The 13528-nt window shown below is 41.2% G+C and overlaps 2 protein-coding genes across 2 annotated transcripts in view; both read left to right on the forward strand.

The window, feature by feature from the left end:
- Positions 1 to 2233, forward strand: part of dock8 (dedicator of cytokinesis 8) — a 50491-nt gene extending 48258 nt beyond the window's left edge. Inside the window, exon 48 of the mRNA XM_070833997.1 lies at positions 416 to 2233. Within this exon, the coding sequence (XP_070690098.1) occupies positions 416 to 467 (52 nt within the window). The 3' untranslated portion in view covers positions 468 to 2233. The remainder of the gene's footprint in view (positions 1 to 415) is intronic.
- Positions 2234 to 4041: 1808 nt separating this feature from the next.
- The window catches only part of aopep (aminopeptidase O (putative)), a 67979-nt gene continuing 58492 nt past the window's right edge, over positions 4042 to 13528 (forward strand). The window contains exons 1-5 of the mRNA XM_070833793.1: positions 4042 to 4886; positions 5206 to 5375; positions 6420 to 6666; positions 7502 to 7715; positions 8192 to 8316. Coding sequence (XP_070689894.1) covers positions 4042 to 4886; positions 5206 to 5375; positions 6420 to 6666; positions 7502 to 7715; positions 8192 to 8316 — 1601 coding nt within the window. The remainder of the gene's footprint in view (positions 4887 to 5205; positions 5376 to 6419; positions 6667 to 7501; positions 7716 to 8191; positions 8317 to 13528) is intronic.

Here is a 13528-nt window from a genome sequence, read left to right on the forward strand (position 1 = left end):
TTACAATGGATCAAGATCATTTTGACACATATTGTGACAATGTATTTCAAAGAGATACTTATCTGCTAAATGTAGTTTTTTCTCCTAATTACGTCGTCTGTGTATTCGTGATAGAATGATCTTAGATGAAGACTGATAGTAACACCAGCAAAACAGTTTGGAAATATTATAAAAAGTATAGCCCTTTTAATACTGGATTTTTGAGGTCATTGCCAGACAACCTAAATCTGGCATTCCGAGTTGTAAAGTGCGAGTAATTGATTTTTTTTGTGCCTTACTCACAGAAACATTTACCTTACATTTCTACTTCTACCTGCCCTGACCATTCCTCCTCCTCCTCATCATGATACCTTATCTTTTGCCTCTGTCCCCCCCTCCTCCTCCTCCCTCATCCACTACCCTCTCCCTCTCTCAGGGATTCCTTCAAACGTCTAAGTTTCCGTAGAGCTCAGGAGGAAAACTCCTGAGATGCGGTGGCTCGTCTGAGAGAGCGTGCTGCGGAGAGGAAGGGGAGGCTGTCACACAACCGACAGAGGAAATGAGACGATAAAATGAAAGAGGAGAAAAATTAGAGAAGGAGCTGCTGGTGATGCCGTTGGACTCCTCTGTACTGGAGGAGTGCATTGTACCCATAGTGGAGGACTCGCAGTTTCTCAACAGTCCAGCAGTGTTTATTAATCTCTGCTGCATGTCCACTTTTTATAAATTCATGGTTGTTTGTTACAGGAGGCAATAGGAGAGTGAGCACATTCAAACAGGGAGGAGGGAATCTCAAGCAACGTGTAGCTTATTGAGCACTTCACTGTAAAATCTACAGATGCTTTGGCTCTGTCGATTTCCTTTTTTAGATAACTGCAAGTCCTAATCATGCTGCAAACATTTCCTCTGGGTTGGTAAAGAAGCAGACTAGAGTTCCTTTCTGAGGTCCTTGCTGGCCCAGGGCCTGTGTGTGTGCAAATAATGCCCATGTCCTGTGTGTGCGTATGTGTATGTAAATGTGCGAATGGATGTGTGTTTATTCAGATAATGTTTGGAGTAGAAGATTTTGGTGCCATACTGAAGTCACTTTGTACTCAGTGATAAATGATTCTGTTATGTGCTAAAGGGCCTTTGAAATTCCACTCTGGGCGTCTCTGCATGTGCCAGTTAGAGCAGCGACTGCATGGATGGATTTCTGCACTGGAAAAATAGACACAATTTCCTGTGTTAACTCTTAAGGCCATTTTTGTCTTATTATGGTTGGACATACAGTACCTGACCATGTAGCTAACAGATGAGTTTAACTTATTGCGAGTTATCTGACTTAATGTCGCAGGATGCTGATTTGAGACTTATTTGAGGCTCTAAATTACACATGGCTTAGCTCTGAATCTACATTTTGTATATAGTAGAGGTATTACATTAGATAGTTACAAAGATGTTTACAAAGGTATGAAAAACTATTTTGAATTTTATTTTATGGAAATGTATTTTTAGATGAATAATAGCAATTACAAGATTAAATGGAAATGTTATTCAGTAACAGGATTCAGTGGCTGAGTGTGCTGTAACAGTCTAGGTGTACTGTATGTTCCAGTAGTTCAGTACATGTTTGTAAATACACCAATTCCTACGAAACACACAGTGCCAAATTTAATTTCTGATTTACTTATTAACTGAGATGCTTACGTAGAAATGCAATATTTTGAAAAGCTACTCCACACAGCTGTGCTTCGCAGTGTTAACTATGTTTACTCATATTTCAGAATACATTCCAGAGGAGAAGTTTTCTACTGCTTCGCAATATTGAATAATGACAACCTGATTTTAGTTGAAAGTGCTCATTTAGTCTGTGTTATGTTGCAGCTCATACTGTGTTTCAGTAATTTATGTGCCTGGCGTTTCAAAAATGGGTATACATTTTTATATACATTATTAATACTCAATGGAATATTTTTTTGCTATGTACATCTCTTATTTATGAACTGTTGAATGTTTTTGTTAAAACAAAAAAGTTATACAGTGCGTGTATAAATTGTGAGAAATAAAATGTATACCTATTTTTGAAACATGCAATATAGTGCTGAAAGGTGATGTTATAAGGTGGCATTCAACCACTGGAGACTGCAGTTATGTTTCTTTATCAGTTATTTTTATGTTCATACCTGTTGTGTTTTATTAAATGTGGGGTTCTAACTTGTCATGCATACAATGCTGTTGAAGCACCTGAATAAAACTTAATATATGCACACTTGTTACCACTGTGTTTAGTGACTATTTTTACACTTTTATTATTGTCACAGAATCATATCACTTTTGTGATGGCAATTAAAAAACTGACACAAAATTTGCTGAATTAGCAAGTCGTCAATATGCCATGTAATCACCGTAATCACTTAGAACCCATTTTATCTTCATTTTAAGGTTACACGTTTTCTGAAATCTTACTATAGCAATTTATTTATACATTTTATTTAACTAAATTAATTCTAATAGGGATTCGTTTTGTTTGATAATCAGACAGACAGTTTTTTTTCTACCTCTCAATGATCAATAACATTTATCTACGGAAAATATCTACAAGAAGTTTTTTTCCCCTTAAATTTTGAATAAACTTGGTACCCTGTATAAACCACAGAGTTTAAAAGGCGGGAAGAACCCGGGGGAAAAAACTACAACCCGACGCCGTCGCTTATGTGTGACGTCATCACCGCTCGACCTCGAATTGCCGGATACAGGTTAGTCGTAGATTTAATTCACAGCAAAGCGAGTATTTGTGATTCCCGGCGGTGTGTTGAACACCTGTCTTTGGTGCGTTGTTAAATTCGCCGTCAGCTTACGGTGAAACGTGTGATTTGTGGCGCCACCGCAGCTGTAGTGTTGGAGGCGGACTTTTGAATGACAGAGAACAGACTTGTGATGCGAAGTTAACCCTGAACTCTGTCAGTCAGCTCCACACCACCGTGAAGTTACTGCACTCAGACGTAAACTCAACATGTCTCGTCTTTTGGCCTGTGTTTTATGAGGCACTACGTGTTGCTGAGCTGTAATGTCTCGTCATGCTACTTCAACTTGTGTCTGTTTTATAAAGTTTTGGTCAAGTTTACAGGGCCTTGGTTTTCTAGTTTTGCCCTGAAACGTTAGCTTATTTATCACTTATCACTGTTTAACCTTTCACAAAGATCTTTAACTAAGTTAATGACCTTTCTAACCTTACCTTTAGTCCACTAAGACCATAGCAGCGCATTTGAACGCTGCTGGAGTCATCTGTTTCCCCATTCCACAGTAAGAGTATGCAGAAATACAGTGAACGTAACCATTGTGTTTTTTTTTTTTTACTATATTCGCTTTAGGAGCATAGTTGAACCAAGTTGATCGTACTGGTCAGAGATTGATGTTTTAAGGCAGCCTCTGACTACAGTAATGGTAGATATTATGGCTTTTCTGCCATTTCCTGTTGCTGGAGATCTTATCCCCTGTTTTTTTGTGCTCATAATTTTATGAATATAGTCCTGCACTGAATAACCTCTGAGGACTTCCTGCTGTAAATGGTAATTGCACCTCTGTCTTGCCAAGCTTGCTCCATGCCCCAAGCAGGCTAAATGGAAGGATTGTGACAGCAAAAACACTCACATACAACAGGAGAGCTTTAATACAGGCAGCTGCAGACAGCTGGTCCTGGCGTTTGGCTAAGGTGTTTTGCTATTACTGCTATAATAACACAAATCAAAATTGGATAGAGAAACTGTTTTCCTGTTTGGAAACATTTGTGGAATGTATTAACAGATGAAGTTTGACACTTAAGTTTGAGTTGAGGATACTGATCCTGACAGATTTGGCTTCATCACAGTACATTGGCAGAACACTGAGTTCACAGGCTAAAGTAAGTACCTCAGGCCTTAAGAAGCTATGGAATATCGAGTAATAGTTTTGTCTGAAACTTACATTAAGACGCACTCGATTAATTACCTAAAGAAAAAAAGTTTGTGATTCAGAAAAAAAATCATTCTTCATTCTTGATTTTGTCTCCAAGGTTTAGCTGTTTGACGCCATTTTTGTGACATGGAACCAGATGAGGACCTAAACCCTGACACAGATGACCTTCCACTCAGAGCCAATACTAACCATATACTTGTTAGACATTATGTGCTGTACCTGACTGTTCATTTTGACAGGAAGGTCATCAGTGGTAGTGCCGTGCTGTTCCTGGAGCCCTGCTCTGGAGTGGGCACTAAGGTTGAGGATGACACTGGCCATGGAGCTGGTGAGGAAGCTGGGACTATAGAGGCTGGAGGCAGTCAGGATGGGTCTGTGTGTACATTTGAGTGTGTGGATACACTGGAGGATGGCACAAAAGGAGCAGGGAAGACTGCGACAAGGATGGAGAAGAAGTTTGGTGCTAGAGAAAGAGGCAGAGATAACCCTCTGGCTTTGTCTGAGGTTGGGCCGCAGACGGCAGCTGAGGCTGAAAATACTCAGTCTTCACCTTCATGGGAAACCACCAGTGACGGTGATTTCACCCTAGTGCTGGACTGTTGTGACCTCGATGTGTCAAAAGTCGAAGAAGTGGACGTCACCTCTGTGTTAGCCACATCTAGTCTCCATCCAGAGGTCGCATCTGAGAGGTCAGGGGTCAGTTTGGTGAACCCACAAGCAGCCTCTATTCAGAACCTTATCTCAATGCCCTGTAGCCGATGGAGGCAGCAGCATCAGCAATATTTGCTCTGCTCCTGTGCCCCTGGTGCTCAGGATGGCAGCTCACTACATTTTTATAGAGACCGATGGAGTCTGCAGGTGAGGAAAAAGGGGGTTTCATCACCTCATGAGTTCCCTCGTGCTCTGAGGATCTTCTATGAGACGAGGCCAACAGGAGGCTCTGTGAGGTGGACCAAAGACCAGGACGACAGGTTTGTGTCAGGATGCAAATCATTCAAACTATTTCATCAAACAGTTAGACTCCCTAGATTTTTAAAGTGGCAACTAGTAGCACATCTGGTCTGATTTTGTTTATTTCTACTTGAGTTACGGTATAATATTCAGAACTTGCCGTGTTGGAATAGAATAATTCTGATTCATTAATTCACAAAAACACGCCTCAGGCTATTATATTCTGTTGTATGTGTGGATGTTTTACGTGTTCGTGTGTGTCTGTGTGTGTGCATTTGGTGGATGCTTCAAGCATTGAAATGAAGGTTGTTTATAGTTTACCATTGTTTACCCTTCCAGGGTGAGTGTTTACACTGCCGGTTCTCCCATCAACAACCGAGCCCTCTTCCCCTGCCAGGAGCCGCCTGTTGCCATGTCAACATGGCAGGCAACAGTACGGGCCCCCAGTGAGTGTACGGTTTTGATGAGTGGGGAAGAGCAGACTGAACCTATTGAGGATGGAGACACACGTAAGCTGTTCTTTTGTGACACCCAGTAGAAGTACATTTTATATTATAGCAGAGAATTACAAATTTGCCGAAAAGGGACTTAATTCTGTACAGAATATGAGACCCTTCATATTCAGACACTTGATTAGAAAATGTTGCTCATTGTTAACTTACTATTTGTTCAATAATAAAAGCACATTTTACTGAATTGTAGGTTGGCCTGGGTGTTGGACCTCAATGTTTTTTGAGTAAATGTGTATAGTATCAAGAACTGATATGTCTCAGATATTTAAAGTTGACACTGAATACTTGATAATAAATGTATTTAGGCTCATTCACTTTTTTGATCAAATATTCGTTGAACTGAATAAGAATATCAGGACCCTGGAAATTTTGGTACTATTAGGGCCTGAAGGTATCAGATTGGCACTTGTATATAAAGCTATCCAGACTAAAATCAGAATCAGAATCAGAATCAGAATTACTTTAATAATCCCCAGGGGGAAATTGCTTTTTGTTACACACAGCTCCAAAAGAATAAGAATAAACTTCAAACACAAAGTAAAATATAAATATATATAAGTATAAATAAAAGTATGTATATGTATATATATATATAAGTATGTATATATAAGTATGAATAAAAAAATATGTATTAAAAATTATTATTACAAATTATTACACAGAGGTAAATTACTGCACCAGGTGAGTCCAGAGTCTTATAATAATAATAATAATAATAATAATAATAATAATAACAATAATACCACTACTAATAAAAATATATAACAACATGCACAATCATTGTCATCACTACTACTACCAACAATAACATATAACAACATGTACACTAAAAAATAAAATAACAAAATAAAATAACAGACAAACAAACCAAAAATGTCTAAGATCATAACATCAGACTAAATAGTGAAATGAAACCAAATAGCAATTCAGTTTCTATCTAAAATGATTATTTCTCTCCATGCTCTCAGTATGTTATCTTAACTTCTCTCCACTTCCCTACCTTTCATCCTTTCCCTCTTGTCCTTCCTCCACTCTCTACAGGTTTCTTAATCTGGAATTACTACGTCACTATGCCCATGCCCGCATCCACCTTCACCTTGGCAGTGGGCCACTGGTGCCAAGTCACAGCAGAAATTCCCCCAGTAAGTCAGTTGAGGGACGGGGCGGATTGCGGCAAGACGGCTGAACTCGGTGCTGGACCTGGGGAATGGACTGACGCTGAGCTTGTATCTGGACTTGGAAGCTCCACCAGTGAAGCAGTACAGAGCTCTCCAATCCAGACTGGCAGGTATTTTATTATTTTTCCTGTTTTTCTTTTCTTCTTGTGAGACCTCCCCCTCTTCAGACGGTTATTAACCCAAGTCTGGCCCTTCAACATACCATGGTGAAACTTTCCTTTCGCCAAATGGTGCAGGTGAAATTAAGGTGATGGATAGGGTGAAGCACTCAATCAGCTTTTTATGACAAGTGCATTAAAGCTTGCACTATAGCACAATGGGTTCAATGCCCAGCAGAAATTATCTTTGGAGACCAAAAAAGTAAAGCTGACATAAATTTTATAGTGATGCAGGATACAGAGTGGATGCTGGGGCACTGGAGTGGGGTGGTTTGCTGTGGACAGGGCAGGGTTGGACTGGGGTCTTCCCCTCCTCTGGCCATCAGGTTGGCAGGTCTGCCAGTGGTTTCCAGTAATCCTCCTCCTCCCCACATGGTTTTCCTCCAGTAGCAGTCCAGCTGTAGCCTGCTGCAGGCCCCAGGAATCTCCCGCTACAAGGAAGGCCTTTATTTTCAGTGAATGGCTGAAAAGGAAGGAAACTTGGATGTCGCTCAAAACCTTTGGAACAGCTCTGATGCTGAGGATGGAGTTAGTGCTGGATATTGGATTTAGAGTGAATGAGATTGCATGTCGACACCCAGATATTTTTGGGATCAATGTGGTTTGCTTTTGTGACGTATATATTCCATATTTCCACTGCTGTCATTTCCATGCTTTGTACAGGGAGACACATTGTGCAATACTTGGTTCACCAACTGAAGAATTGTATTCTTTGAATACGAAAATTCATTAAATCGTCATTATTAACCTTGGATTAAACTTTTCTTCCCCTTTTAATCTTCTACAGCGGAGACCAGACCACCCGCTCAGACTCTGCATACTGGTACTCTTCCCTTGAGGATGAGGGGCTCTCTGTAACTGATTATTCAGGCATGGTGGATGACGCCATCTCTTGTTCCCATGGCGACTACCCTTGCCGATTTACTGAGCGGTCGGCTAGGTCCCAGCGGGTGATTCCACACCGTGTGTTTAGCCCCGTCTGCTTGCTGCAGAAGGCCCAGGTGGAGTTTCAGAGTCACTGAGACTTGAGCTAATTATATTTTATATGATTAGAAGAGACGGCTAGCATTAGTGAATGTTTGTGTCATTTTGCCAGCGGTTTTCAGCTGCTATCTCTTGGCAGAATTGGTACAATTATGAGACTGTATTCCCATGAGGGCCACTTAAAATATTTCTCATACTCTAAATGGGAATTTCTAAGTATTAAGTCAAAGATTTTTCCTGTTCAGTCAATTCTGAACTGATGATGCCTCTTTGATGAATCTCAACAACTCCAAGAACGAACAGTGCTGTAAGTTCAGTTGCCTTAGACTTAATACTTCTAGATATCCTCTGACCTGAAGCACATACAACCACATCTATGGGGAAGACAAAATATATGTAGTCATAAACTATTGTTTATCCCACAATCTGTATCAATATAACTTAATGTACAATGAGCAGTTTTTTTTAGAGATTTATTGCTTTCTCTTTACAGACGGGAGTCCTCAAGCTGTTGCCTCGATGTTTGGCTGCAGCCCACGCGGTTCTCGGGGTCCACCCCTTTCCCCGCCTTGATGTTCTCATTGTCCCAGCAGGGTTCTCCAGTCTGGGCATGGCCAGGTAATGACAGGGACGTCTTTGGTAGGCATAGTTTGGACAAAATGATGGAAAAGGGATGGTGTAAGGAAGTTAAGAGGACAGACAGAACTAGAACAGACAAGGTTAGATTTTGTGTGACACTGATGACTTTCGGATATTTAGTGTATTAAGTATGCAGGGAATTTACTGTAAATCGTTAGAAATGGATGGATTTTAAACGTTTGTTTGGAGATGGGTTTGTAGCAAACTTACTTTAAGTCCAGTATTCCTTTAACTCTGTTTTGGTCTCCACCAGCTGCTGAGAGAAATTCCCAACTGCACCTGGATCATAACTGCTCCAGTATGTTCACCAGCTGGGAGCTAAATTAGTCTGTTCACTTACAGGTGCTTGGTAGTTTGTGTACATTGCGGTTCTTAGAGTTTTTGATGAAAACAGCTGCCTGCTGACGCTGATGAGAGATGTGAGGAAACAGTGAAGTTGCAGACTGTGGAACCAATATTTGTTCCATTGTTGATATAAAATATAGAATATAGCAGCTTTAAATTTCTCCAGTCATGCCTTAGCATTTTACTGTATTACTATAGTCATCTTAAGTAGGTTTGTGCAGGCTAGTTTTTGTACAATAATTTACAAGTTGCAGAGAAACAGAAGATCAAAGATTTGCCACAACAAGGCTACTGCCAGCACTTTTTTATTTTTCAGTGTCATCCTGCTGCTTCTGGGGTAGTTTTCTGGGTTGCATGATTAATGGCACACTTCACATTTCAAAACCCCCTCATTTTGTCTCAATCTTCTTTGCAGAGATCTTCCACATTGGAATTCTTTTATTAAAGAATTAAAGAGTTCAACTGTAACTCCCTCTAAAGTCTTTTCATCCCTCCTTTTTCCCCAACATAACTGCTTATAACACTGGACTGTGGGACTTCTCTTCTGATCTGCTAGCATGTCGATAGCGCTTATGAAAGGGTTTTTCTACAAGAAAAGCGACATTAGAATATTTTCACAGCACTAGATTGAAGCCAGACAAAATGTAAACACGAAGTTGACAGACAAATGAATCTTCAGCCTCTTCACCAGGCCTCTACTTAAACCCTTTTCCATCCCCTACTCCTGTCTTCTTTCATTGGCCCACTGTTAACCCTCTACTTTTCATTACTTTCTCTCTTCCCTCCGTTGCTTCATCTCTTTTCCAAAACGTTACTCCTCCTTTTCCTCATCCTGTTTCCAAAACACACCACTTCTTTCTTCCTTCGTCCCCTTTTCCATCCCAAACAGCTCTCTTCATATAACAAATTCCCACCACATCTCTTACCCTGTCCACACTTTTGTTTTGTTTCTATTATTTTATTTATTTATTGATTTTTATTTTTAAAATTTTTTTCATTTTGGCCATGAAGTTGACACTCTCAGCCAAGTCAGTCAATTTTACACTATATTCTCTCATCCCTACATCCAAACATAACATGGTTCTTACTTCTCCTTTAATTCATTTTTCCTACCCGTAAAGACCCAAAAACCCTCACCACAAACCCTGACCCTCTTGATGAGAGAGGTGGCTAACCTCTTCTCTGGCCCCAGCTTCATTGACTCAGCGATGCAATCAATAGTCTGCTTTGTTATATCTTTTCCCTTTTTTTCTTTTTACAGATGTCAGGTGGTCTGCAGGCTCTCTGCACCACACTAGACCTGTGTGTATTAATGTATGTTTGTTTGAGTGCAGTTTTAGTGGAGGTCTGGGCGCAAAGCCACAGGATGACAGATGCACTACAGATAATTCTCCATTTCTTAGTCACCTCTTCACCCTCACCATGTCTACCGCCTTAGCACCTTTACACTCCACCACCTTTCAGTATTTATCCCCTTTTTATTACCTTACTATCCTGTAAACCGGTAGTGTCCTGCTTCTGTCACTTCTTCACCCTTCACTGTCTCTTATTCTTCTCTTTTCATCTCCTAGCTTTCTCTCTTTGCCCTCATATTTTCCCTAAATCTTCAAGCCCCCTGTGTTTGCTGTCCTTCTCTGTCCTCCCCACTCCTCTGTCGATCACTGTTCAGTGTGGCCTCTGGCATTCTACAATAGTGATAGTTTCTCTGAAAATCAAGTTTTATGTTTTCTTTGTAATACAGTACTTTCAGCTGGCATATGGTATGCCTGTAGATATGAGTAAAAAGCCAGCCAGTAGCCATATGAATTGAGTTAAAATTGGAAATTGGATGCAAAATAAAGACCATCAATGACTGGCCTTTTTTTAAATTGTGTTGATAAAGTAAACTGATTAGGGTGGTCAGTGAACGTTGTCCCAGTGTCTGCGGTCTGCAACCACAGTCTCTTTCTCTCTGTCTGCCTTTTTCTTCTCCCCCGGCGGCCTCCCTGGAGAAAAGTGCACCAGACAGGATATGAGCTCATACCTGAATATGTATTCTACGTAAATTTCTGACGTTATATCCAAGAGTTGTCTCAATCAGAGGTCTTTTGAAGGACTGAGAGCGACAAGAGGGTCACTGTCTGGACCTAGTTCTCAACTTTGCATACTTATTTCGACTACTTCACCCAAAATACAGAGCGCCCTTTGATCTACGGAAAATCTTGTTAAAATCTGTCTCCCTGCTGTATTTATTTTGAATGAACATCAAGTGCTAACACAGAGGCTGTTCTGCTGTGGCTGATGCCTGACGGATGTTTTCTTTCCCTTATGAGGAGAGCTCCCAGGCCCTTATCCTTTTTGCCCTGGCTGGTTAGACTCTAGTTAGCTGCAGATGACAGAGAAGAGATTTAGAGCCTTCATTAAGCCTCAGACAGCACCTGCACTGACTCTCTATAAAACTCTGCATGGGTCTCAACCTCATGTCAACTCACTGCATCCTCCCCTCAATGCGGGTGGTTCGGTCCTGCATGCCGCCGCACTTAACCACAGGGCTGTGCCTTTGGAGGGCGGGGAGGTCAAGCAAAATGGGAGCGTAGATTGAGATGGAGATGAGAGAGACGAATAGGGTAAAGGCGGGTTTCACGACAAGCCAGCGGACCCCCAGGATGTGGGAGAGGATGTGTGGATTATTCCCAGCAACAAAAGCCATTAGCCCCTGGAAGGACTTCAGAGACTGGCGCTATTTAATCTAGAGATTGGGAGGTATGTGGGCCCCAGTGCTTGGGACCAAGCCAAGCACAGTTTTTGTGCAGTGCCACAGTGGAAACAGCAGGAGTGGAGGAGCTATGGAACAGGGAGTTGTGGCAAGGACGCATGAAGCTGTTGTAGTGTGATACAGAGAAGGGAGGGCAGAGGCGAAACGGGAGGATTCACAGTGGTGTGAAGTTTTTGTACGGAGATACGAAGAGGGAGGGCAAGAAACCGAAGATTAAGGAGTCAAGTAAGGGCAGGTCTGCATTCATGGGCTGTGCTGCGTACACTATGCACCCACAAGGCTTTCTGTTCACACGCACGTGGGTGATCACACACACACACACACACACACAAAGGGTACTAAGCTTACGCAAATGTAGCTTCCAGGACGTGAAGCCAGTCAGCAGTTCATAGGATTTCACACAACCAATTTTAGTTTGTTTTCTATAACAATGAGAACATCAATCTGTTCTATTTTAACATAATCCTTATGTTCTACTTGAGTTCTAAGAGTTCTTTAGAAGTTATCAACAGATGCATATTAGCCTGCAATAGACATATTGTTTATACCAAACAGTATCATCTTTCATTTTGTCTGTCTGTATGCTTAAATCTGCACTGCTGTGTCTCCTCACCACACGCTGTTAATAAAACTTATAAGACACAGAGGAGCCAATAAGAGGAGAGGAAGAAAAATACAGTATGGTTAAACAATGATAGAGGAGTACGGATGAGGGATGAAGAGGTGTCTGAGATAAGAGGAAACGCACTATGAAATTCTTGCCGTCAGTATGAATAGTTAGGGAATCCCTTAAAGTTAATTCTTTTTCCAGTCCATGTAAAAACGCTCCTTGTCCTGAGTGATTGAAGGATACGAGAATGTTGTAAACCAAAGCTCTAAATACATTGAATCTGCTCTAAGCTGTCTTTGTCAGCCCTCCCACTGCTCCTGAGCATTAGTAATTAGTAATGTGTTTGTGTGTAAGTGCCTTTGCACTTTTGTGTCATTACTTTTATGTGCTTTAGCTCATACTTTTTTTTATTTGGATGTGTAATCTCATCGTATCTTGACCACGTCATTCGGTTCCGACTGGGAGTGACAGGAAGGGCACGGCATTTCCTCTCCAGCTCTTTGAAGCTGAGGTCTGTGTGTCCCAAAGTGCTGGCTGGACTTGTAGGACTAATCAGAGATCACTGTGTTGTGCACAGTGTGCCCAAATGAAGAGATGTCTGATGTTGCTCAGAGAGCGGTGGTTTCCCCGCATTTTGTTGAGAAATGACACAGTGTTGACAAGTGTGATGTGGGTTTTGTTTTGGTTCACTGTGGACAGGCAGATTCCTGTGCTTGTGTTTGTGTGAATGAGTGCATTGTTCAAATAATGGTGTAAGGATGTATATTTAGTGAGGTGGGATGACGTCAGAAGAACCACACATATCTTTGGTTGTTGACTGTCTTATGTCATTTTCTCTGTTGTTGAAATTAACAATTTTTTTCCAAGCTTCTAGTCAACGTGTCTTTGATGTTTATGTTGTCCTTAAGTTTTAACAGTACTTGAGCCAGATCAATGTGCAGTTTGTTGCTGCTGTTGGGGTTCTTTTGCAACAGGGGAAGGGAGGGCCGCTCCACACCACTTGATGGCAGGCTCTGATAAACACAAACACATACATACTTACACATATCAGTCTCTCAGCACGTGTCATTACACTTTTATTACCAGCTTCCTTGATTACCACTGCCTTTTTAAGCAGAATAACAAACACATCGCACAGACGGTGTTCCTGCAAACAGGTTTATTTCCAAACTTTACAAAAAAGCTTTTACACTTCTTATGAATTATACACATAATTTCCCCTGATTTTACATTTCTCATTCTCCTGTTTTGTTTTATCGCTTATACGCAACCCCCATCTCCATAGGGGGAGGCTGCCCCAAGACTAAGGGAGAAAAAGGATCAAGTAGTTAAACTGCTTGTTCCTTTTGCAGCACAGCCAAACTAGGCAGCCATATAACTGTCACAGGCACTAGGTAAAAAATATGTCTGGTGTATACCTCTTGACCTCTCTAAGTGGCACTGGAGGATTTTCAGCCTGACTTCAGTTGACTGCATTGTTT

Source organism: Pempheris klunzingeri, chromosome 7, assembly GCF_042242105.1.
Source record: "Pempheris klunzingeri isolate RE-2024b chromosome 7, fPemKlu1.hap1, whole genome shotgun sequence".
NCBI lineage: Eukaryota > Metazoa > Chordata > Actinopteri > Acropomatiformes > Pempheridae > Pempheris > Pempheris klunzingeri.